At 42.9% G+C, this 26,316-nt stretch overlaps 1 protein-coding gene across 1 annotated transcript in view; it reads left to right on the forward strand.

Annotated features, from left to right (window-relative positions):
• LOC126416049 (WW domain-binding protein 4) overlaps positions 1–26,316 on the forward strand; it is a 129,432-nt gene that overhangs the window by 79,915 nt on the left and 23,201 nt on the right. The window contains exons 2-3 of the mRNA XM_050083520.1: positions 7,213–7,285; positions 18,351–18,485. Coding sequence (XP_049939477.1) covers positions 7,213–7,285; positions 18,351–18,485 — 208 coding nt within the window. The remainder of the gene's footprint in view (positions 1–7,212; positions 7,286–18,350; positions 18,486–26,316) is intronic.

Genomic DNA, 26,316 nt, shown 5'->3' on the forward strand with positions numbered 1-26,316 from the left:
TCAGTTACATATCAACAGATGTACCATATCGATTACCTATCTCAAATGTTTCATTTATTTTTCTGACCATGTTTGTTTCTGTAAAGAAAAAAAGGTGATACTTTTTTGACCTGTTGCAGTAATGTTTTCCTGTGAGGTGGTGTATACAAATAAAAATATAATGCATAGTTTTGGACACACTATCATGTCTTTCCATGCCCTTTTCGCAACATACCATTTAAGGTAAAATGCTTATAAAAAGCACTCAGATCTGAGCATCCAACATTCTCTTAATTATTAAGCACTGGAGATGGCTGTTGGCATTTCATCAGTGTAATGCCACTGATTGTTCAACACTGTTTAAGTCATTCTTATGACTCAAAGTAGGCTGGAAATATTTGATCAGATTTGGAAGTGCTGATTTTATATTTTACATCAGTTAGAAAGCACAGAAATTAAATAAAACGTTCAATTGACTTTTGGGATATCTGATGTAACTAACACTTTTGCCATTAGCAGGATATATCTACATGCTACTCTGTCAACTACTGTGAAGTTTATGGCAGAGATTACTTAGCATGATACCACATCTCAGGATTTCTACCTATTCCAGTCATGTGTAAAGCGTGCAAAACATGACTTCGTGAAAGCCTCTCTGTGTGCTGTAATTAGTCTATATTTTGTCTTCATGGCCCTTACAGAAGCAGTATATCAGGGAACGAATAATATCTCTAGATCCTTCTCTTAGTATTGGTTCTTGAATTTTTGTAACTAGTCTACTGTGGGATTGAATAGATCTTCAAGAATCTGCCATATATATAATCAGACAAACATGTGACCATTTGTGCTACGCTTCTTTGCATACATTCAATATCCCCAGTTAGTCCTATTACGTATGGGTCCCACATATTTCAGCAATGTTCCAAGGTGGGATGCACAAGTGTTGTGTAAGCAGTCTCCTGTGAAAACTGACGGCATTTTCCTAGTATCCTGCCAGTGAACTGGAGTATGTCACCTTTCTTTCCCACGACTGAGCCTATAAGATCATACCTCTTTGTATCTCTACAAATTGTTTGATCTAAATATTTGTATGAATTACTGAATTCTAATTCTGGGTCATTGATGTTGTACCTTTATTTTTCTGATGATTTAAAGCAAATTGCCAATATTTGCACCACTCTGAAACCTTATAAAGATCTAACTGAATATTGGTGCAGCTTTTATCAGACAGATATACTACATACAACAAATGGCATCGCTCAAGGATCTGTCCTTGGCCCTGTTCTTTTCATATTGTTCATAAATGATCTCCCAGAACACATACCAAATGCCAGCTCCTTTCTGTATGCGGAAGATACAAATATCCTGATAACCAGTAGAGGTGACACATTGCAAGATGCGGTTAAGGAAACTACTTGTCATTTACAATCATGGTTTGAAGCAAATAGACTACTCATAAGTACTCAAAAAACTGTAAGTATGAACTTCCATACTAGACAAAATCTAACCCCCTTCAATGCAGTTATAGTTATTGGCAAAGATGACATTACGTACAGGCAGGACATCAAATTTCTTGGACTTACCATCAGTAACACACTAAATTGGAAACCACATATTGAGGCATTGTCACAAAAGCTTAGTAAAACCTGCTATCTATTACAATCATTAAAAGACACAGCCAGTGTAGATACCTTGAAGCTGGTGTACCATGCCCTGTTTGAGTCTGTCTTGAGCTATGACCAAATCTTCTGGGGAAAGAGCTCTGATTCTCTCACAATTTTCAAGTTACAAAAACAAGTAGTAAGAATAATGAAATGTAAAAAAAGAACTGAACACTGTAAACCACTATTTCAACAGCTAAAAATCCTGCCACTGCCATGCCTCTAAATATTGGAACTAGCTTGTTTAACAGTACAGCACTTGGACGCCCTCGACAGAAATGCAGACCGCCACACACGTGACACCAGAAACAAAACACAGTTACAAATTATAACCCACAACACAAAATTATATGCAAATGGGGTTAAATGTATGGGCATTAAAATATAAAAGCACCTCCCAACAGACATAAAAACAAGCAAAAACCCAAAAATAATGAGAACTAAATTAAAGGAATTGCTACTAAATCACTGTTTATATTCTGTACATGAAGTTCTTGAAACAAAATTTTAATTACTTACAATAAGCTGTTTATTCAGTTGTAGATGTTTCTACTTAGTAAGATAATTTAATTATTATATCTTATCTGTGTTCTGTGTGTATCTCATATATGTATTCTGTTATGTGAACCATGTACCACAATATTTTTATTACTTGAAATAAGCTGTATGTTCACTTGTACATATTTCTACTTAGTAAGATAATTTAATTATTGTTTGCTACTCATATTCTGTCTGTATCTCTTATATGTATTCTGCTATGTGCAGTATGCACCACCGTCATCTCTCATCACACACCACCTTTTTTATGTTTTGTCTATATATCCTATGTATATTCTGCTATGTGAGTTATGTACCACTACTGTCATCTCTCGTCATATACCATCTTAACGTAATTTTTCAAATTGACTTGTCCTATATCATGATGTGCTTTGCTGTACAAATTGTATGATCTACAGGACCAATAATAAATCAAATCAAATCAAGTCAAGTACTTCAATATTAATAACTGCTTCGGCTGTGAAAAGTCTGACTTTACTATTAGTATTGTCTGCAAGGTGATTCACATACAGCATCAACAACAAGGGTCTCAACACACTACTTTGGGGAGCACCTCTACATCTGTCAATGACTCTCCCTCCAAGGTAACCTGCTGCATCCTCCCTATAAGAAATCCTCAATCCAGTCTCAAATTTCATTTGTTACCCCCTATATACCTTCAACAACATGTGTGGTGTCATACTGAGTCCAATGCTTTTTAGCAGTCAAGAAATACCGCTTCTGCTTGACTGCCTTGACTCATGGCTTTCAGGATGTCGCATGAGAAAAGAGCAAGCTGAGGTTCACATAATCAATGTTTTTAGGATCTGTGCTGTTTGGTATATCTCTTCAAAACATATAATTTATTTGAGTACAGCACATGTTTTAAGATATCATAACAAACGGACATAAAAGGGAATGGGTAGTAGTTTTGATCACGTCTGCTGTCATTCTTTTAGACAGGTGTGCCCAGTCCGTTTGTCCAGTCACTGGGCACAGCTTTTTGTTCCAGGGCTCTGTGGTGTATTATGGTTTAAGTGGAAGCTAACTCAGCTGCAGATTCTGTATAGAACATGACAGGTATCCCATAAAGTCCTGGAGGCCTGTTTTAGTGATTTTAGCTGTTTCTCAATACCACTGACAGCAGCATATATGTCACTCATCTTTGCAGTGGTGAGAGAAAATGAATTGGGCCTGTGCATCTGCTTCTTCATAAGTGAAGGAACATTTGAAAATGGAATACCGTGGAGGATCCTTCCATTATGCATTGCTCCACTAGGTGCATGTATGATCAGTGTTCGATCAACTATTCTGTTGGTGTATGGAAATGAAAAATCTTAAGGAGGAATAAAAATGTACATGGGCCACACACACTGTTTGGATAGTAATATACTATGTGATGGGTTGTAAAGACAGAGAGAAAGGGAAGCAGATGAAATGGAAGGGATGGTAATAATATGTTGTTGTTGTGGTCTTCAGTCCTGAGACTGGTTTGATGCAGCTCTCCATGCTACTCTATCCTGTGCAAGCTTCTTCATCTCCCAGTACTTACTGCAACCTACATCCTTCTGAATCTGCTTAGTGTATTCATCTCTTGGTCTCCCTCTACGATTTTTACCCTCCACGCTGCCCTCCAATGCTAAATTTGTGATCCCTTGATGCCTCAAAACATGTCCTACCAACCGATCCCTTCTTCTAGTCAAGTTGTGCCACAAACTTCTCTTCTCCCCAATCCTATTCAATACCGCCTCATTAGTTATGTGATCTACCCACTTTATCTTCAGCATTCTTCTGTAGCACCACATTTCGAAAGCTTCTATTCTCTTCTTGTCCAAACTAGTTATCGTCCATGTTTCACTTCCATACATGGCTACACTCCATACAAATACTTTCAGAAACGACTTCCTGATGCTTAAATATATACTCGATGTTCACAAATTTCTCTTCTTCAGAAACGATTTCTTTGCCATTGCCAGTCTACATTTTATATCCTCTCTACTTCGACCATCATCAGTTATTTTACTCCCTAAATAGCAAAACTCCTTTACTACTTTAAGTGTCTCATTTCCTAATCTAATTCCCTCAGGATCACCCGATTTAATTTGACTACATTCCATTATCCTCGTTTTGCTTTTGTTGATGTTCATCTTATATCCTCCTTTCAAGACACTGTCCATTCCGTTCAACTGCTCTTCCAAGTCCTTTGCTGTCTCTGACAGAATTACAATGTCATCGGCGAACCTCAAAGTCTTTACTTCTTCTCCATGAATTTTAATACCTACTCCGAATTTTTCTTTTGTTTCCTTTACTGCTTGCTCAATATACAGATTGAATAACATCGGGGAGAGACTACAACCCTGTATCACTCCTTTCCCAACCACTGCTTCCCTTTCATGCCCCTCAACTCTTATAACTACCATCTGGTTTCTGTACAAATTGTAAATAGCCTTTCGCTCCCTGTATTTTACCCCTGCCACCTTCAGAATTTGAAAGAGAGTATTCCAGTCAACATTGTCAAAAGCTTTCTCTAAGTCTACAAATGCTAGAAATGTAGGTTTGCCTTTTCTTAATCTTTCTTCTAAGATAAGTCGTAAGGTTAGTATTGCCTCACGTGTTCCAACATTTCTACGGAATCCAAACTGATCTTCCCCGAGGTCCGCTTCTACCAGTTTTTCCATTCGTCTGTAAAGAATTCGCGTTAGTATTTTGCAGCTGTGACTTATTAAACTGATAGTTGGGTAATTTTCACATCTGTCAACACCTGCTTTCTTTAGGATTGGAATTATTATATTCCTCTTGAAGTCTGAGGTAATTTTGCCTGTCTTATACATCTTGCTCACCAGATGGTAGAGTTTTGTCATGACTGGCTCTCCCAAGGCCATCAGTAGTTTTAATGGAATGTTGTCTACTCCCGGGGCCTTGTTTTGACTCAGGTCTTTCAGTGCTCTGTCAAACTCTTCACGCAGTATCTTATCTCCCATTTCGTCTTCATCTACATCCTCTTCCATTTCCATAATATTGTCCTCAAGTACATCGCCCTTGTATAAACCCTCTATATACTCCTTCCACCTTTCTGCCTTCCCTTCTTTGCTTAGAACTGGGTTGCCATCTGAGCTCTTGATATTCATACAAGTGGTTCTCTTCTCTCCAAAGGTCTCTTTAATTTTCCTGTAGGCAGTATCTATCTTACCCCTAGTGAGACAAGCCTCTACATCCTTACATTTGTCCTCTAGCCATCCCTGCTTAGCCATTTTGCACTTCCTGTCGATCTCATTTTTGAGACGTTTGTATTCCTTTTTGCCTGCTTCATTTACTGCATTTATATATTTTCTCCTTTCATCAATTAAATTCAATATTTCTTCTGTTACCCAAGGATTTCTACTAGCCCTCGTCTTTTTACCTACTTGATCGTCTGCTGCCTTCACTACTTCATCCCTCAGAGCTACCCATTCTTCTTCTACTGTATTTCCTTCCCCTATTCCTGTCAATTGTTCCCTTATGCTCTCCCTGAAACTCTGTACAACCTCTGGTTCTTTCAGTTTATCCAGGTCCCATCTCCTTAAATTCCCACCTTTTTGCAGTTTCTTCAGTTTCAATCTGCAGTTCATAACCAATAGATTGTGCTCAGAATCCACATCTGCCCCTGGAAATGTCTTACAATTTAAAACCTGGTTCCTAAATCTCTGTCTTACCATTATATAATCTATCTGATACCTTTTAGTATCTCCAGGATTCTTCCAGGTATACAACCTTCTTTTATGATTCCTGAACCAGGTGTTAGCTATGATTAAGTTATGCTCTGTGCAAAATTCTACAAGGCGGCTTCCTCTTTCATTTCTTCCCCCCAATCCATATTCACCTACTATGTTTCCTTCTCTCCCTTTTCCTACTGACGAATTCCAGTCACCCATGACTATTAAATTTTCATCTCCCTTTACTACCTGAATAATTTCTTTTATCTCTCCATACATTTCATCTATTTCTTCATTATCTGCAGAGATAGTTGGCATATAAACTTGTACTACTGTAGTAGGCATGGGCTTTGTGTCTATCTTGGCCACAATAATGCGCTCACTATGCTGTTTGTAGTAGCTAACCCGCACTCCTATTTTTTTATTCATTATTAAACCTACTCCTGCATTACCCCTATTTGATTTTGTATTTATAAACCTGTAATCACCTGACCAAAAGTCTTGTTCCTCCTGCCACTGAACTTCACTAATTCCCACTATATCTAACTTTAACCTATCCATTTCCCTTTTTAAATTTTCTAACCTACCTGCCCGATTAAGGGATCTGACATTCCACGCTCCGATCCGTAGAACGCCAGTTTTCTTTCTCCTGATAACGACGTCCTCTTGAGTAGTCCCCGCCTGGAGATCCGAATGGGGGACTATTTTACCTCTGGAATATTTTACCCAAGAGGACGCCATCATCATTTAATCATACAGTAAAGCTGCATGTCCTCGGGAAAAATTATGGCTGTAGTTTCCCCTTGCTTTCAGCCGTTCACAGTACCAGCACAGCAAGGCCGTTTTGGTTAATGTTACAAGGCCAGATCAGTCAATCATCCAGACTGTTGCCCCTGCAACTACTGAAAAGGCTGCTGCCCCTCTTCAGGAGCCACATGTTTGTCTGGCCTCTCAACAGATACCCCTCCGTTGTGGTTGCACCTACGGTACGGCCACCTGTATCGCTGAGGCACGCAAGCCTCCCCACCAACGGCAAGGTCCATGGTTCATGGGGGGGGGGGGGGGGGGTGGTGGTAATAATAAGGACATTTTAAAATAATGTAATCACTATAAGGGCGGAAAGAATAGTTGTCTGAGTGTAAGCACTCATTTGAACTGATGTTCAATGCAGAGAACCAAGTTTGAGTTCAGAGAGGAAAGGTGTAACATTTTTCTTTATGGGATATAAGTACTCGTATGAATTGCTGTATTTTTCACTTCTTATAAAATTTAATTCTTTTGCTTATGTGCTACATTATTTTTTGCATCTTCATTTTCTGTATGTCATTTCTTCTTTATTTTAGGGCTGATTACTGGAAATCACAAGCAAAGAAGTTCTGTAAATTTTGTAAATGCTGGATTGCAGATAACAAACCTGTAAGTATGGAATTGTCATACTATTTTGGGAAATATATTTTTTCCTTTGTCTGAAAGCAAAGATCAAATTTTGTAATTATTTTAAAATATTGTTTTCTGTAACAATTCCATTAAATTTTTCACATTAGCAATTAATGTCATTTTCTTGACACAGAGTTCATCAATAAAAACCACAATTTACCAAGTGAATTTTTCAGTTGCAAGCTGGAGAAAAGAGAGAGAAAAATAAGTAAATAAGTGGTGTGGTTGTCAGTATCAGGCAATTTTAATACATGTAGTTGCCTTAATTTACTGTTGTACTGTCTGACTTATTGTTGCCTATCAGGTATTTGTCACCTTTCATGTACTTAGTATGAAGCTTCATAAACTAATGTGTTAAACTTGTAGTACCAATACAGGAAAATGAAAGAGAAGTGGAATACCAGTGTTAGTGTTATGCTTATTAGGCAAGTATTTTGGAATCACTGATACTGAATATTTACATGTTGAGGGACATAAGCTAATATCATGCTACTGTAGATATAAAGGAAAAGGGCGGAATGGTTTCTGTATTAAAAAAAAAAAAAAAATTAAAAAAAATGCCAGTCACATGGAGTACAGGTTAGTGGGTACTAAGTTGAATGGTTTTTTGGGGAGACTTCAGTATTTATTTTCTGCATTTAAACTATTAAACAAGGAAACAATGTGTTAATAAGCCAATATGGTATCAAAACAAACAAACTCCTGTGTGCTGAGGCAGGGGAACCGCCGCTCGCCATCCGGCGGAAACTCCTCATGGTGCGACGAGTGTGTCAATTCCTTGCCTGTCCTAACTCCCCTGCATACCCTACCATTGCCTGATCGCCTATGGAACGTCTCTTTTCCAGTCGTCCCAGGGCAATGAGGCCATTTGGGATTTGTGCCAAGCATTTGCTTGAGTCCCTTGGTATGGAGTGTGTGGCACCCCAACTCCAGGGTTTTACCTGCCTGCCTCCCTGGTTGCTCCAGAGGCCCAGCATCCTTTTAGACTTGTCAGAGTACCGTAGGAGCTGCACTCTTGCGTTTGTTTTTACGTCCTTATTTTACGATATTTTAAACCAGCATCCAGACCATGTACCAGTATTTACGGATGGCTCTTAACAGGGGGACTCTGTTGGTTGTGCTGTTGTTTTCCCTGATCGAGTCGTCAAGTTACAGCTTACTGCGGCGTTTACCATCTTTGATGCCGAATTGTTTGCGATCTTGCGGGCATTGGAGCAGATGAGATGTATTCCCAGTCTTAAGTTTCTCATCTGTTCTGACTCCCTGAGTGCCCTTCAGACCATACAACACTTGTACCCAGCGGATACGGTCATCCAGAACATCCATGATGCCCTACTCCACCTGCAACGGCAGGGGAAGGAGGTTTCTTTCTGCTGGGTGCCAGGGCACGTGGGTGTTAGGGGAAACGAACTGGCGGATGTGGCTGCCAAAGATGCATGTTCCCTCCCTCAAGTTGTTGAATGTGCCGTCCCCCACCATGCTGTACCTCCCTTTTACATTTTCGTGTTATGCGTCAATGGGAAGAGGAGCGGCTGGCAGTCGGTGAAAATAAGCTGCGTTTGGTCAAGGCCACCACGCGGCCATGGCGTACGCCCTACCAGTCGTGCAGGCGGGATGAGGTTCTCCTCACTCGCCTCCGCATTGGGCACAGTCCCTTAACGCATATCTGCAAACATGTGAAGTCTTAGAGTCAAGGGGAGTGAAGAATGAGAGAACAATTGTTATGAAAATAAAAATAAATATAAAAAATTACTGACAAATAAAAACAAAACAATAACCAAAATCAAGGCCATCTATTTGGAAGTACACATTTTTTGCGTACCATGAAATCAGAATCTGCTATTGACTAACATTCAATACCATGTTGTTCCAACCAATCCATTGTAACATGCTTAAATCCTTCTTGGTATTTAGTCCATAAGTTGATCAATATATTGCTGCCCACATATGTCCCACTATCTGATGAATAGCTTCTTCATCTAGCATGTAGAGGTGTCTTACAATACACATTACAAGTTTAAACTGGTCCCAAGCAGATCAGCAAATACTGAAGGACATTCCATGTATCTTATCCTTGTCCCCATGTAGGGGTAGCATCTTTAGTTAGTAATCAAAACATCACTCGGTCCTGGGTTCAAATTCCACCTCCGCTTAAATTTTGAATGATAATCAGCATTGGCAGCCAAAGACTTCCAGCATAAGGAGTCACATGTCAAAGAGAGTGGAGGCGCAGACAGAGATTCAGGGCACTCTCTTGCTTTTGGGGTTTGAAACTACCCCTAAAGGCAGAAGAACCAGCAATGATCAATGGCATGAGGATGCAGAAGGCAATGGAAACCACTGCATCAAAGACACATATAGTGTGTCCACAGGACATGTGGTCTGTAATTCAAAAAAATGTCATGATGATCTCTCCATTGGCAAAAGATTCCGGACCGAGCGAGGTGGTGCCGTGGTTAGCACACTGGACTCGCATTTGGGAGGACGGCGGTTCAATCCCACATCCAGCCATTCTGATTTAGGTTTTCCATTATTTTCCTAAATAACTCCAGGCAAACGCTGGGATGATTCCTTTGAAAGGGCACGATTGACTTCCTTTCCTATCCTACCCTAATCCGATAAGACCGATGACCTTACAGTTTGGTCTCTTCCCCCAAACAACCCAAGCCCAACCAAAAAGATTCCAGGATAGTTTCCCATTTGGATCTCAAGGAGGGGCTGCCAAGGGGAGGGTGACTGTGAGAAAAAGATTGAATAACCAATGAAATGATAACATTCTATGATTTGGGGCATGGAATGTCAGAAGCTTGAGGTAAGCTAGAAAATTGGAGAAGGGAAATGCAAAGGCTGAATCTAGATGTAGTTGAGATCAGTGAAGTGAAATGGACAGAAAACAAGGATTTCTGGTCAGATGAGTATAGAGTAATATCAACGTTAGCAGAAAACTGTGTAACAGGTGTAGTGAATGTGAAGGTATGGCAGAGAGAGTGTTGCTGTGAACAGTTCAATGGTACAGTTGTTGGAATCAACAGCAAACTGTCACCGACAACAATAGTTCAGGTGCACTTGCTGCCATTGCAAGCTAAAGGTAAAGAGATAGCAGGATACTGAACAAGTAGCAGTAGTAAAGGGAGATGAAAATCTAATAGTCTTAGGGGACTGGAATGCAGTTGTAGGGGAAGGAATAGAAAAAAGGGTTACAGGAGAGTATGGGCTAGGAACTAAGAATGAGAGAAGAGAAAGACTAATTGGGTTCTGCAATAAGTTTCGGCTAGTAATTGTGAATACTCTGTTCAAGAATCACAAGAGGAGGTGGTATACTTGGAAAATTCGGGAGATACGGGAAGATTTCAGTTAGATTACATCATGATCAGGCAGAGATTTTGAAATCATACATTGGATTGTGAGGCACGCCCAGGAGCAGATATAGACTCAGATCACAATGTAGTAGTGATGAAGAGTAGGCTGAAGTGTAAGGATAACTCAGGAAGAATCAATATGCAAAGAAGTGGGATACAAAAATACTATGAAATGAAAAGATATACTTGAAGTTCTCTAAGGCTATAGATACTGCAGTAAGTAACAGCTCAGTAGGAAGTACAATTGAAGAGGAATGGACATCTCTAAAACGGGAAATGACAGAAATTGAAAAGAAAAACGTAGATACAAATAAATTAACTGTGAATATTCCATGGGTAACAGAAGAACTACTTCACTTGGTTGATGAAAGAAGGATGTACAAAAATGGTCACAGCAATTCAGGAATATAGAAATACAAGTTACTGAAGTGCAGGGAAGCATGAAAAATGTGAAGAAATCGAAAAAGAAATGAATGTCGGAAGGACTGATCAACATTTAGGAAAGTCAAAACAACCTTCGGTGAAATTAAAAGCGAGGGTGTAACTTTAAGAGTGCAATGGATTTCCACTGTTAAATGCAGTGGAGAGAATGGATAGGTGGAAAAAGTATATTGAAGGCCTCTGTGAGGGGGAAGATTTGTCTGATGGGATAGAAGAAGAAGAAGTAGGAGTTGATTGAGAAGAGATAGGGGATCCAGTATTAGAATCAGAATTTAAAAGGGATTTGATAGACATAAGATGAAATAAGGCATAAGTGATAGATAACATTCCACCAGAATTTCTAAAATCATTGGGAGAAGAGGCAGCAAAATGACTATTCACGTTGGCATGTAGATTGTATGAGTCTGGTGATCTACAATCTGAATTTCAGAAAAATGTCATCCACACAATTCCGAAGACAGCAAGAGCTGACAGCCGGCAAGTCTGAGATTTATTGTACAATCAGCTTAACAGCTCGTGCATCCAAGTTGCTGAGAAGAATAATATACAGAAGAATGGAAAAGAAAATTGAGGATGTGTTAGATGATGATCAGTTTGGCTTTAGGAAAGGTAAAGGCACCAGAGAGACAGTTCTGACATTGTGATTGACAATGTAAGCAAGACTAAAAAGAAATCAATATGTGTTCATAGGATTTGCTGATGTTGAAAAAGTGTTCGTCACATTCGACAATGTCAAATGGTGCAAGGAAATTAGGGGTAAACTCGAGGGAGAGATGGGTAATACACAAAATGTACAAGAGCCAAGAGGGAATTATAATAGTGGAAGACCAAGAATGAAGTACTCAGATTAAAAAGAATGTAAGACAGGGATGTACTCTTTCGCCCCTACTGTTCAGTCTGTACACTGAAGAGTCAATGAGGGAAATAAAAGAAAGATTCAGGAGTGGAATTAAAATTAAAGGTGAGAGAATGTCAATGATACAATTCGCTGATGACATTGCAGTACTAAGCAAAAGTGGAGAAGAATTACAATTACATGATCTGCTGAAAGGAATGGACAGTCTAATGAGTACAGAATGTGGATTGAGAGTAAGTCGAAGAAAGAAAACTTAATATCAGGATTGGTGGTCATGAAGTAGATGAAGTTAAGGAATTCTATTACCTAGGCAGCAAAATAACCAATGACGGACAGAGCAAGGAGGACACCAAAAGCAGACTAGCATTGGAGACAATGGCATTCCTGGACAAGAGAAGTCTACTGGTATCAAACATAGGCCATAATTTGAGGAAGAAATTTCTGAGAATGTATGTTTAGAGCACAACAATGTATGGTAGTGAAACATGGACTGTGGGGAAACCAGAATAGAAGAAATTTGAAGAATTTGAGATATGGTGCAACAGATAAATCTTGAAAATTAGGTGGACTAATAAGGTAAGGAATGAGGAGGTTTTGTGCAGAATTGGAGAGGAAAGGAATATATGGTAAACACTGACATGAAGAAGGGACAGGATAATAGGACATCTGTTACAACATCAAGGAATGACTTCCATGGTACTAGAGGGAGCTGTGAGGATAAAAACTGTAGCGGAAGACAGAGATTGGAATGTAGCTAGCAAATAGTTCCAAGTGCTACTCTAAGATGAAGAGGTTGGCCCAGGAGAGGAATTCTTGGTGGACCACATTAGACCAGTCAGAAGACTGATAACTCAAAAGGAGGGAGGTTTCCATGAGAAGAGCCCAGTGTGCTCAGCCATTATCATCTTGAAAGATGAATTTGTCACCAAAATGTTTACTCTAGGGCAACACAATGTGTTCCAGGATCCCTTCACAAAGTTGCACAGTCTTCAGAATTGTGCTTGAAAGTGAAGACATGTGTCCGACATTTGTGCATGATACCCATCCAGACAAACGTGTGGTTCCTGAAGAGGGGCAGCAGCCTTTTCAGTAGTTGCAAGGGCAACAGTCTGGATGATTGACTGATCTGGTCTTGTAACAATAACCAAAACGGCCTTGCTGTGCTGGTACTGCGAACGGCTGAAAGCAAGGGGAAACTACAGCCATAATTTTTCCCGAGGGCATGCAGCTTTACTGTATGATTAAATGATGATGGCGTCCTCTTGGGTAAAATATTCCAGAGGTAAAATAGTCCCCCATTCGGATCTCCGGGCGGGGACTACTCTAGAGGATGTCATTATCAGGAGAAAGAAAACTGGCGTTCTACGGATCGGAGCGTGGAATGTCAGATCCCTTAATCGGGCAGGTAGGTTAGAAAATTTAAAAAGGGAAATGGATAGGTTGAAGTTAGATATAGTGGGAATTAGTGAAGTTCGGTGGCAGGAGGAACAAGACTTCTGGTCAGGTGACTACAGGGTTATAAATACAAAATCAAATAGGGGTAATGCAGGAGTAGGTTTAATAATGAATAGGAAAATAGGAATGCGGGTAAGCTACTACAAACAGCAGAGTGAACGCATTATTGTGGCCAAGATAGATACGAAGCCCACGCCTACTACAGTAGTACAAGTTTATATGCCAACTAGCTCTGCAGATGACAAAGAAATTGAAGAAATGTATGATGAAATAAAAGAAATTATTCAGATTGTGAAGGGAGACGAAAATTTAATAGTCATGGGTGACTGGAATTCGAGTGTAGGAAAAGGGAGAGAAGGAAACATAGTAGGTGAATATGGATTGGGAGACAGAAATGAAAGAGGAAGCCGCCTGGTCGAATTTTGCACAGAGCACAACATAATCATAACTAACACTTGGTTTAAGAATCATGAAAGAAGGTTGTATACATGGAAGAACCCTGGAGATACTAAAAGGTATCAGATAGATTATATAATGGTAAGACAGAGATTTAGGAACCAGGTTTTAAATTGTAAGACATTTCCAGGGGCAGATGTGGACTCTGACCACAATCTATTGGTTATGACCTGTAGATTAAAACTGAAGAAACTGCAAAAAGGTGGGAATTTAAGGAGATGGGACCTGGATAAACTAAAAGAACCAGAGGTTGTACAGAGATTCAGGGAGAGCATAAGGGAGCAATTGACAGGAATGGGGGAAATAAATACAGTAGAAGAAGAATGGGTAGCTTTGAGGGATGAAATAGTGAAGGCAGCAGAGGATCAAGTAGGTAAAAAGACGAGGGCTAGTAGAAATCCTTGGGTAACAGAAGAAATATTGAATTTAATTGATGAAAGGAGAAAATATAAAAATGCAGTAAGTGAAACAGGCAAAAAGGAATACAAACATCTCAAAAATGAGATCGACAGGAAGTGCAAAATGGCTAAGCAGGGATGGCTAGAGGACAAATGTAAGGATGTAGAGGCCTATCTCACTAGGGGTAAGATAGATACCGCCTACAGGAAAATTAAAGAGACCTTTGGAGATAAGAGAACGACTTGTATGAATATCAAGAGCTCAGATGGAAACCCAGTTCTAAGCAAAGAAGGGAAAGCAGAAAGGTGGAAGGAGTATATAGAGGGTCTATACAAGGGCGATGTACTTGAGGACAATATTATGGAAATGGAAGAGGATGTAGATGAAGATGAAATGGGAGATATGATACTGCGTGAAGAGTTTGACAGAGCATTGAAAGACCTGAGTCGAAACAAGGCCCCCGGAGTAGACAATATTCCATTGGAACTACTGACGGCCGTGGGAGAGCCAGTCCTGACAAAACTCTACCATCTGGTGAGCAAGATGTATGAAACAGGCGAAATACCCTCAGACTTCAAGAAGAATATAATAATTCCAATCCCAAAGAAAGCAGGTGTTGACAGATGTGAAAATTACAGAACTATCAGCTTAATAAGTCACAGCTGCAAAATACTAACACGAATCCTTTACAGACGAATGGAAAAACTAGTAGAAGCCAACCTCGGGGAAGATCAGTTTGGATTCCGTAAAAACACTAGAACACGTGAGGCAATACTGACCTTACGACTTATCTTAGAAGAAAGATTAAGGAAAGGCAAACCTACGTTTCTAGCATTTGTAGACTTAGAGAAAGCTTTTGACAATGTTGACTGGAATACTCTCTTTCAAATTCTAAAGGTGGCAGGGGTAAAATACAGGGAGCGAAAGGCTATTTACAATTTGTACAGAAACCAGATGGCAGTTATAAGAGTCGAGGGACATGAAAGGGAAGCAGTGGTTAGGAAGGGAGTAAGACAGGGTTGTAGCCTCTCCCCGATGTTGTTCAATCTGTATATTGAGCAAGCAGTAAAGGAAACAAAAGAAAAATTCGGAGTAGGTATTAAAATTCATGGAGAAGAAATAAAAACTTTGAGGTTCGCCGATGACATTGTAATTCTGTCAGAGACAGCAAAGGACTTGGAAGAGCAGTTGAATGGAATGGACAGTGTCTTGAAAGGAGGATATAAGATGAACATCAACAAAAGCAAAACAAGGATAATGGAATGTAGTCTAATTAAGTCGGGTGATGCTGAGGGAATTAGATTAGGAAATGAGGCACTTAAAGTAGTAAAGGAGTTTTGCTATTTGGGGAACAAAATAACTGATGATGGTCGAAGTAGAGAGGATATAAAATGTAGGCTGGCAATGGCAAGGAAAGCGTTTCTGAAGAAGAGAAATTTGTTAACATCCAGTACTGATTTAAGTGTCAGGAAGTCATTTCTGAAAGTATTCGTATGGAGTGTAGCCATGTATGGAAGTGAAACATGGACGATAAATAGTTTGGACAAGAAGAGAATAGAAGCTTTCGAAATGTGGTGCTACAGAAGAATGCTGAAGATTAGATGGGTAGATCACATAACTAATGAGGAAGTATTGAATAGGATTGGGGAGAAGAGAAGTTTGTGGCACAACTTGACCAGAAGAAGGGATCGGTTGGTGGGACATGTTCTGAGGCATCAAGGGATCACCAATTTAGTATTGGAGGGCAGCGTGGAGGGTAAAAATCGTAGAGGGAGACCAAGAGATGAATACACTAAGCAGATTCAGAAGGATGTAGGTTGCAGTAGGTACTGGGAGATGAAAAAGCTTGCACAGGATAGAGTAGCATGGAGAGCTGCATCAAACCAGTCTCAGGACTGAAGACCACAACAACAACAACAACCCATCCAAAATATGATGGACACACCTCCCTGGTGAACCCATTAGATTTCATGTTCCTTGTGGGGCTTACAAGCCATAATTTGTAAATTTCAGTCATCATCTGGGTGATCAGTGTGAAGTGAATCTTCAATGTTCTGTTTCTCATGATAGTGGCAGAATGTCCAAATGATGTTGATGTGGTGTACACCATTTCAGTGGACAACTTCATGTAGTGACACACCCTTTTTGTATTAAAGTGACAAAGCCCACATGGTCTAAGCTTGAAATGCTTCTTTCAGGCACACTGATTGGCTGAACAGTATGTATGAGTTGCACTGTCTGGTTCGTAACTAAAGATGTGGCATGCTCCACTAAATTGCACTGAGAATGCAAGTTTACTTTTCCCTCCATTACTGGGGCTGGTTTGAGAGCATTTTTCTACATAATCAACTTTTATTTGGTGTCCCCCCTCCCCCCTGTTTCCCTTATACTCTTTCACCTATGTAAGTTTTCGCTACTAGTCGTGATGTGCACTGAATTCAAATACTGCATATGGGCTCCCCTAGTGCCCACTTCAGTCTGGCACCCCAGGCAGTCCTTATTAATTGTGACACACCCTGTATAGAAATCATACATCTGTGACGCCTCTGGCACCCCTCTCAGTGTAGTGCTCCAAGAAGCAGCTTGTGGTGTTTGGGCCTTAATTCACACTGTCTGTTACATAGGTAGCTGTTTGCTGTATGTAGTGATTTCCAGTGGTCTGCAGAGTATTGAGAAGGAGGCTTGGGGAGGGAAGGGAGGTTTGGAGGGTTAACATACATGTGCACACACACTTATTTTGGCCAGTTTATTACATGACTTGTTCAACGTGACTGACGGTTTCTTAAGGATGCTGTTCATTCTACCTGACAAATAATCAGTTGTTCAAGATGCAATATACTTATTTTTAATTAAAAATTCAGATCTGGGTGCATATGCATTCAGATGTGCTATTTCTGTGGCCTCCTTAAACCATCCTAGGTAAACTCTAGAAGCACTCCTTCAAGAAAGCCATTCTTTTTTTCTGCACTCTTTTCTTTTAAAAAGGGTGGTAGTGTGCTGTCTGTGTTAATGAACCTGTCTGAAAAATCTGAGGCTATATGGGAGGAAAAACAATATAGAATGTGAAAAGCTTTTTTGTAGCTTGGGAATGTGGATGCCACACACATTAAAGCTGGTGGCAATGCTGGCAATATGGGATGTAAGTGGCAAGGAAGGGAATGTTGGGGAAGAAGGAGGTGTAGATAGGTAGATAGATAGATAGAGAGAGAGAGAGAGAGAGATAGATGCTCAGTTTAGTTGAGCAGGTGCTGGAACTGGAGAACCCAAATAGCATGGGCATTGAAGTAGTTACTAAGCCATTGGTGTCATGGTGTGCAGCAACTGGTAAGGAGAAAATTGTTATTTACGTACCTAAACACATGCCAAATCACTCATAACTTAGCCATTTGACTCTCACACAAAGTAGTGAGGGAAATGGAGGACAATTCTGGATTTTTGGTTCACAAAAATTTGAAAGTAACTTTTTGCCATAGAAATGTGTCTTCTATTTATACACACCATACCTTTGAATATCAAATTACCAGAAACTGACAGATGCAACATATTAACCAACACATTGTTGTATATGGATGCTTATAATGTCTTTGATTTTAAGTGGCCTGAGTGGTTCTATGTTTGCATTACTCAATTATTATATAGTTCTGCAATGTATTTGCTCCTGGCTATAAGCTATCCATATGTCTACATGGGTTGAAATGTGTAGCAAATCATCACAACAGAAGTCTAATTTTACATTGGAATGGCACAAATCCTCCACAGCATTAATCTTTGCTAAAAGTAACAGCACGAGAAAGAGTAAAGTGTGTTGTTGATTCTTGCTAACTAATAGAATAAATTAAAGTTGCATTGAACTAATTTGTGCACAATTAATTGAAATCTTTTCCTACAGTATTCCCTATTCCATTAGCAATTTCTTGTGTATTTCAAATAAATAGTCCTTCTGTATTTCATTTTAATATTCATCTGTATTATGCTAAATTGAACAGTTCAGAGCCTAAAACTTTTGGAAATATGCCAGTTCCTACCAACTTTTTAATATTTGTTTGGAACCCTGTAACTTGTAACTGTTTATTTCTAGAGCATTGAATTCCATGAGGGTGGTTCCAGACACAAGGAGAATGTTGCCAAACGCATCTCAGAAATTAGTAAGAAGAGCCGAGAGGAATATGAGAGTAATAAAAACATTGACAATGAGATGAAAAAGATGGAAGAGGTATAGTAAAATTATTTGTTTCACTTACTCATCAGTATCATAATATATAAGCAGCCACCATTTATTTTAAAAGGTCATTCAAAGTGAAATGTGTTCATTTTCTGCCATACACCATGTCACACAGATATTGTGAGAGTAATAAATTTAAATTATAACTTAATGGTACATTCTGGTATACTAGCATAACATATAAAAACAACAGCAGAAATTCAGCAGCTGCTAATGAATTTCATGCTGTGCCAGATATAAACTGCTTTCTTAATCAAGAAATGAGAGAAATATTTGTGCTAGGTAGAGGAAGGTGAAATTCAAAGTTGAAGCATTGCAGCTTTGCTGTGTTCTACCACTGCCAAAGAATTGCCGGCCTTTCTTTTGGAAGGATTTCTTACTACCTTAAATTTCTTCCTTTTGCAGCCACAGTGGTTCAGCCACTTCGTGCTCTCTTATGGAAAGGTGTTTCTTTTCACTCATTGCCCACCTGTGAGTGTGCTTTTACCCTACTGAAGTCAAAATTACACTTTGCACCGTGCTTAGTTACCTTCCAAGCAGGCCAACATCTTAGCTCATTCACCAACACCTCCCAGTATGGCCTTGGGGCCATTGTTATGCACAAATATGTGGACTCTTCCAAACACCCTATTGTATACACTTCCAAAACTCTCATTCAGGAACAACAGTGCCACTCACAGATACAAAAAGAAGCCACACTAAAAAAAAATTCATGTTTTCATATATGGTTCTAAATTTCGTTTTGTCGCTCTTGTTTCTCTTTTCCACCCTTTGGCATCTTTATTGGACAAAGCAGTCCATTGCCTGCAATGCTGGGCTCCGTTTTTGTCATGCTATAACTATGAGATTCATTTCCAACCCACTGCCAACATGCTAATCCAAATGCTCTTTCTCAGTAGCCAGTTGGCCCTGATCCAGCATTTGATCAGGATAAATTGTAGGTTCTCCATTTAGACATTGAAGCCTGAAACCCCATGGATGGTGGCTGTCGTGGCCGATCCTGTCCTGTGTCTGGTTGTTTTACAAATGTCCATCACGGCTGAACAGATAAACCATCAAGCCAAGCATTGGATCCCTTGTGTAATTACTGTGCTCACCACCTCTGCCTCATTTTCGATAGTGTGTTACTGTTGGCTACTGAAGAGTCAGTGCACACGGTTGCGATCCTGTCCACATTGTGGTGGGGTGTCATGCGCTTTGTCCACCTGGATCATTGGGGTGTTTCTTGTACAAAATTTTTGGTCCACCACAATGTGTTTTGGCTGGGTGTTTACAGTAACATCACATGTATTGTGTCAGCCTGCTCACAGTGCGCCACCCATCAGGTGACACCACGGGCCTCTCTTTCCCCATGTGTTGGCCACCAGCTCCCCTTGGGAGCATATTAATGCTGATTTTATAGGTCCATTCCTTAAAACCTTTTGGCTTGTAGTAGTTGATCCTTTCTCAAAATTCACTTATGTTGTTTTCTACTTGGCCATATCCACAGCAGCTACCGCCACAACCCTCTCAATGTTTTTTTGTTCCTAGAAGAACTGTCATATATGATAGTGACTGACAATGGCCCATAGTTTGTGTTTCAAGATTTTGAAGATTTTTGTACAAAGAGTGGCATCTGTCACATTATGGCCCCTCCCTTTCATCCTCAGTCCAGTGGTGAGGAAGGTAAATGTACAGTTTATCTGATTTGCATTAGGGAATCTCAAAAAAGTATTGCATTGTTATTGTTATGGAACTGAATGGTGATACTGAAAGCAAATGAAAGGTTAAATAAAACTACATACTTCTTCTGCAAGCAAGTGTGTGTGTGTGTATGTGTTTCTCTCTTCTTTTCTCTTCTGAGGCAGAACACTAAGACAGCTCCCCCCTGCGGGTCCGGGGATTAGAATAGGCCCGAGGTATTCCTGCCTGTCGTAAGAGGCGACTAAAAGGAGTCCCACCCCCTCAAGGGGGTCGTTAGCGCCTGCGTCCGGAGACGGACGGTTCCACGACCTCTATTTGCGGTCATTTTGCTTTTTCACTTCTCGTTTCTTCCTTCCTTTGGTAGGTTCCTTTCTTTGCTCTTTTCCACCTCACTGTCTTCCTTACTCTTTCCTTGTCTTCTTCTCCTTGCCTTCTCCTTGCCTTCTCATTGCCTTCTTCTCCTTGCCTTCTCATTACCTTCTTCTCCTTGCCTTCTCTGGTCTCCGCCTCGGCGTTTGAGACTGCTGCTCTCTCTCCCTCTCTCTCCTCCTTTTCCTCTTCTTCCTTCCTCCCTGTGCGTGCCTGAAGGCCAACCCACGCGTTCGCACGCGTAGCCGGTGACGGGGTAACGCGTAATTCCCCGCCCTGGGTAGACACGTAAGGCACGCGCGTACCCCCTGGTAAAGGCCAGGCCCGGGGAGGGGTGATTGCCTGAGCTGATACCTTCTGACCATGCCGATTGGTCCCTCCGTCTGGTTCTCGGGAGGTGTGACCTGAGGTGTAAACATTCACCTAAGGCGGGAGTGCCCTCTGAGAGGGTCCCCACAAGGAAGGAGCGCGCCATCGGAGACGCTGGCAATCATGGGGGATTCCTCCGCAATGGATTTCACTCCATCTGTCTCGACTTCTGCCCAAAAACGGAAACGTGACCAGCCATCAGCGACAAAAGTACTACCGCCTGCCCCACAGTTCCTCGTCGTTTCTCGATCTGAGGACGGAAAGGATTTTTCCTCTGTCAACCGTTTCGTTATCCAGAAGGGTGTAGATGCCATAGCCGGATCTGTCAAATCTTGTACCAGGTTGCGTAACGGTACCTTCTTACTAGAAACTGAGAGCACCTTTCAGGCACAAAAACTGCTTCAGGCCACACTCCTGTACACGTTCCCTGTGCGGGTGGAGGCTCACCGAACTTTGAATTCGTCTCGTGGTGTGGTCTATACTAGCTCCCTCGATGGACTGACTGACGAGGAGATTCAATCTTTCCTCGCTGAGCAGGGCGTGACGGCTGTCCATAGGGTCAAGAAAAAGGTCAACAATGACCTTGTACCGACCCGGACACTTTTCTTGACCTTCGATAGTGTTAAGCTGCCATCGCGCATCAAGGCGGGCTACGAGGTTATTTCTGTTCGCCCCTATGTCCCGACACCTACGCGCTGTTACCAGTGTCAGCGTTTCAATCACACTCGACAGTCTTGTTCCAATGCGGCTAAATGTGTCACTTGTGGCAGGGATGCCCATGAGGGTGACTGTCCACCTCCGTCTCCTCGTTGTGTGAACTGTCAGGGTGACCATGCCGCATCCTCCCGCAACTGTCCTGTCTACAAGGAAGAACGCTGTATCCAAGAAATTCGGGTCAAAGAGAAAGTGTCCACCTCGGCTGCTCGCAAGCTATTGGCTAGTAGGAAGCCCACGCTGCTCCCAGCGGGGAAATACAGTACTGTCCTCGCCTCTCCTCGGACTACCAGGGAGGTGGCCACCCAGACATGCGATCTGACCTTCAGCACCACGGTCGTCCGTTCGGCCAGTGCTAAGATCGCCCGGTCGACGTCTCCTCTTCCTCCCGTCACCCCTCAGACACAAGCACCTTCATCAGCTTCTGCCAAGACGAAGACCCAGAAGTCAGATGCACGGGCCTTCAAGAAGGAACCGTCCCGTGCAGACTTCCTACGTACTTCAACCTCCCAGCCTTCGACCGGTACTTCCACCAAACGTCCTTCCAAGAAGGCGCATAGGAAGCACTGCTCTCCTTCTCCGCCACGGCGCATTTCTTCTCCTGCGCCACCCAGCGATTGCCGCCCCAGGCCGTCATCCGTTTCGCCTGGCCGCACCGCTGGTAGCCGAACATCTGGCTGTTCACCGGCGGAGGAAGCTCCCCCTCCCGGCCATCTTCCCAAGGTGGCCGATGAACCTATAGACCCAATGGACGATGACTGTCCGCCTACTGATAGCGGCGGCAGTGCTCGCTCGAAGCCAGGCCCTCAGCGGCCTTCGAGGTGACCCCTTCTTTCGTCTTCCTTTTCTTTTTATGATGGCACTTATTCACTGGAATATTTGTAGCATTCGCTCCAACCGAGAGGACTTGACGTTGCTGCTCCGCTTGCACCGTCCGCTCGTCGTAGCCCTCCAGGAAACGAAGCTACGCCCATGCGATCAAATTGCCTTGGCACACTACACCTCTGTGCGTTTTGACCTATCCCCTGTGGTAGGTATCCCGGCTCATGGAGGGGTTATGTTGCTGGTCCAGGATGATATTTACTACGATCCCATCACGTTGCACACCGGCCTGCAGGCAGTAGCCATCTGCATTACTCTCCCCACTTTTATATTTTCCATTTGTACTGTCTACACTCCATCGTCATCTGCCGTTACCAGGGCAGACATGATGCAACTTATTGCTCAGCTACCTGCACCACTTTTGCTAACTGGAGACTTCAATGCCCACCATCCCCTTTGGGGCTCTCCAGCATCCTGCCCGAGGGGCTCCCTGTTAGCAGACCTTTTCAACCAGCTCAATCTTGTCTGCCTCAATACTGGCGCCCCTACCTTTCTTTCGGACACATCTCACACCTATTCCCATTTAGACCTCTCTATATGTACTCCCCAACTTGCACGCCGGTTTGAGTGGTATGCACTTTCTGATACATATTCGAGCGACCACTTCCCGTGTGTTCTCCATCTCCTGCAGCATACCCCCTCTCCGTGCTCCTCTAGTTGGACCATCTCCAAGGCAGATTGGGGGCTCTTCTCTTCCAGGGCGACCTTTCAGGATCAAACCTTCACAAGCTGCGATCGTCAGGTCGCACACCTCACGGAAGTCATTCTCGCTGCTGCTGAATATTCCATCCCTCACCGTACTTCTTCTCCACGTCGCGTACCGGTCCCCTGGTTGACCGCAGCATGTAGAGATGCTTTACGTGCTCGTCGACGTGCTTTACACACCTTTAAACGCCACCCTACAGTGGCGAATTGTATCAATTATAAACGATTACGTGCTCAGTGTCGTCGTGTTATTAAAGACAGCAAGAAAGCCAGCTGGGCTGCTTTCACAAGCACCTTCAACAGTTTTACTCCTTCTTCTGTTGTCTGGGGTAGCCTGCGCCGGCTGTCTGGCACTAAGGTCCACTCACCAGTTTCTGGCTTGACGGTCGCGAATGACGTCCTTGTGGCCCCTGAGGATGTCTCCAATGCCTTCGGCCGCTTTTTTGCAGAGGTTTCGAGCTCCGCTCATTACCACCCTGCCTTCCCCCCCCGCAAACTGGCAGAGGAGGCTAGGCCACCTAACTTCCGCTCCTCGAATCGTGAAAGTTATAATGCCCCATTCACCATGCGGGAACTCGAAACCGCACTTGGCCGATCACGGTCCTCCGCTCCAGGGCCTGATTCTATTCATATTCAGATGCTGAAGAACCTTTCTCCTGCGGGTAAAGGTTTTCTTCTTCGTACTTACAATCGCATCTGGATTGAGGGACATGTTCCCGCATGCTGGCGCGAGTCTATTGTTGTCCCGATTCCTAAGCCGGGGAAGGACAAGCACTTGCCTTCCAGTTATCAACCCATCTCGCTTACCAGCTGTGTCTGTAAAGTGATGGAGCGAATGGTTAACTCTCGGTTGGTTTGGCTGCTCGAGTCTCGACGCCTACTTACCAATGTACAATGTGGATTTCGTAGGCGCCGCTCTGCTGTCGACCATCTGGTTACCTTGTCGACCTTCATTATGAATAACTTCTTGCGGAAGCGCCCGACTGCGGCTGTGTTCTTTGATTTGGAGAAGGCTTACGACACCTGTTGGAGGGCGGGCATTCTCCGCACCATGCATACATGGGGCCTTCGCGGTCGCCTCCCTCTTTTTATTTGTTCCTTTTTAATGGATCGACAGTTCAGGGTACGTGTGGGTTCTGTCCTGTCAGACACCTTTCACCAGGAGAATGGGGTGCCACAGGGCTCAGTTTTGAGCATCGCTCTCTTCGCCATAGCGATCAATCCAATAATGGATTGCCTCCCAGCTGATGTATCAGGCTCCCTTTTCGTAGACGATTTTACCATCTATTGCAGCGCGCAGCGTACGTGTTTCCTGGAGCGCTGTCTTCAGCGTTCTCTTGACCGTCTTTACTCCTGGAGTGTCACCAATGGCTTCCGTTTTTCTGCCGAGAAGACGGTCTGTATTAACTTCTGGTGCTACAAAGAGTTTCTCCCACCGTCCTTACGACTCGGTCCCGTTGCTCTCCCATTCGTGGAGACAACAAAATTTTTAGGTCTTACATTTGACAGGAAACTTAGTTGGTCTCCACATGTGTCATATTTGGCTGCCCGTTGTACCCGTTCTCTAAATGTCCTCCGTGTTCTCAGTGGTATGTCGTGGGGAGCGGATCGAACCATCCTGCTTCGTCTATATCGGTCGATCGTCCGCTCCAAGCTGGATTATGGGAGCTTCGTATACTCCTCTGCACGGCCATCTATCTTACGCCGCCTCAACTCCATACAACATCGGGGTTTACGACTTGCGATCGGAGCGTTTTATACTAGTCCCGTCGAGAGTCTTCATGCTGACGCTGGTGAGTTGCCACTCACCTACCGGCGCGATATACTGCTTTGTCGGTATGCCTGTCGGCTACTGGCAATGCCCGACCACCCGTCTTATCGTTCCTTTTTTGATGACTCTCTCGACAGTCAATACGGGTTGTATGTCTCTGCCCTGCTACCCCCTGGAGTTCGCTTTCGTTGCCTCCTTCAACACCTTAATTTTTCACTCCCTGCAACCTTTCGAGTGGGCGAGAGCCACACGCCACCTTGGCTTCAGGCTCAGGTTCGCGTCCACCTTGACCTCTGCTCGCTCCTGAAGGAGGTTACCCCCGGTTCAGTCTACCACTCCCGTTTTATCGAACTTCGTTCGAAGTTCATTAATATGACCTTCATTTATACAGATGGCTCTAAGACCAATGACGGGGTTGGGTGTTCCTTTATTGTCGGGGCACAAAGTTTCAAATACCGGCTCCATGGCCTTTGTTCGGTCTTCACAGCTGAGTTCTTTGCCCTCTACCAGGCTGTCCTTTACATCTGCCGCCACCGACATTCTGCATATGTCATCTGCGCCGATTCCCTGAGCGCTATCCAGAGCCTCAGTGATCCGTACCCGGTTCACCCTTTCGTGCACCGGAGCCAACGCTCTCTTCAGCAGCTGGTGGACGTCGGTTATCCGGTTAGCTTTATGTGGGTTCCTGGCCATGTCGGTATCCCTGGGAACGAGGCTGCAGATGCCGCGGCCAAGGCTGCGGTCCTCCAGCCTCGGACAGCATCTTGTTGTGTGCCTTTGTCCGATTGTAGCAGGGTAATTTGTCGGTGCATTTTATCGCAGTGGCATGCCGATTGGGCTGCACTCACAGACAACAAACTTCGGGCCCTGAAACCTCTTCCCGTGGCTTGGACGTCGTCCTCACGCCCTTCTCGGTGGGAGGAGGTCGTTTTGGCCCGGTTACGAATTGGCCACTGCCGGTTCAGCCATCGCCATCTGCTGACGGCTGCGCCGGCGCCGTTCTGCCCCTGTGGGCAATTGCTGACGGTCTGCCATATTTTAACGGTCTGTCCGGATTTTAACACCCTGCGTCTTGATCTTGGCCTGCCATGTACTGTAGAAGCCATTTTAGCGGATGACCCATGAGCAGCTGCTTGCGTTCTTCATTTTATCAATTTGACAACCCTCTCAAAGGACATTTGATTCTGCTGTTTTCCTTTTTTAATCCTGTGCCTGTCAGTCTGTCTTTTATCGTGTTTTCCGTTTCGTTGCTGTTTTAAACTTGTGACTCGCGGTGCATTCCTCACGTAGTCCGGGCGCTAATGACCGTTGAAGTTGTGCGCCCTAAAA

This window comes from Schistocerca serialis, chromosome 8 (genome assembly GCF_023864345.2).
Source record: "Schistocerca serialis cubense isolate TAMUIC-IGC-003099 chromosome 8, iqSchSeri2.2, whole genome shotgun sequence".
Taxonomy (NCBI): Eukaryota; Metazoa; Arthropoda; class Insecta; order Orthoptera; family Acrididae; genus Schistocerca; species Schistocerca serialis.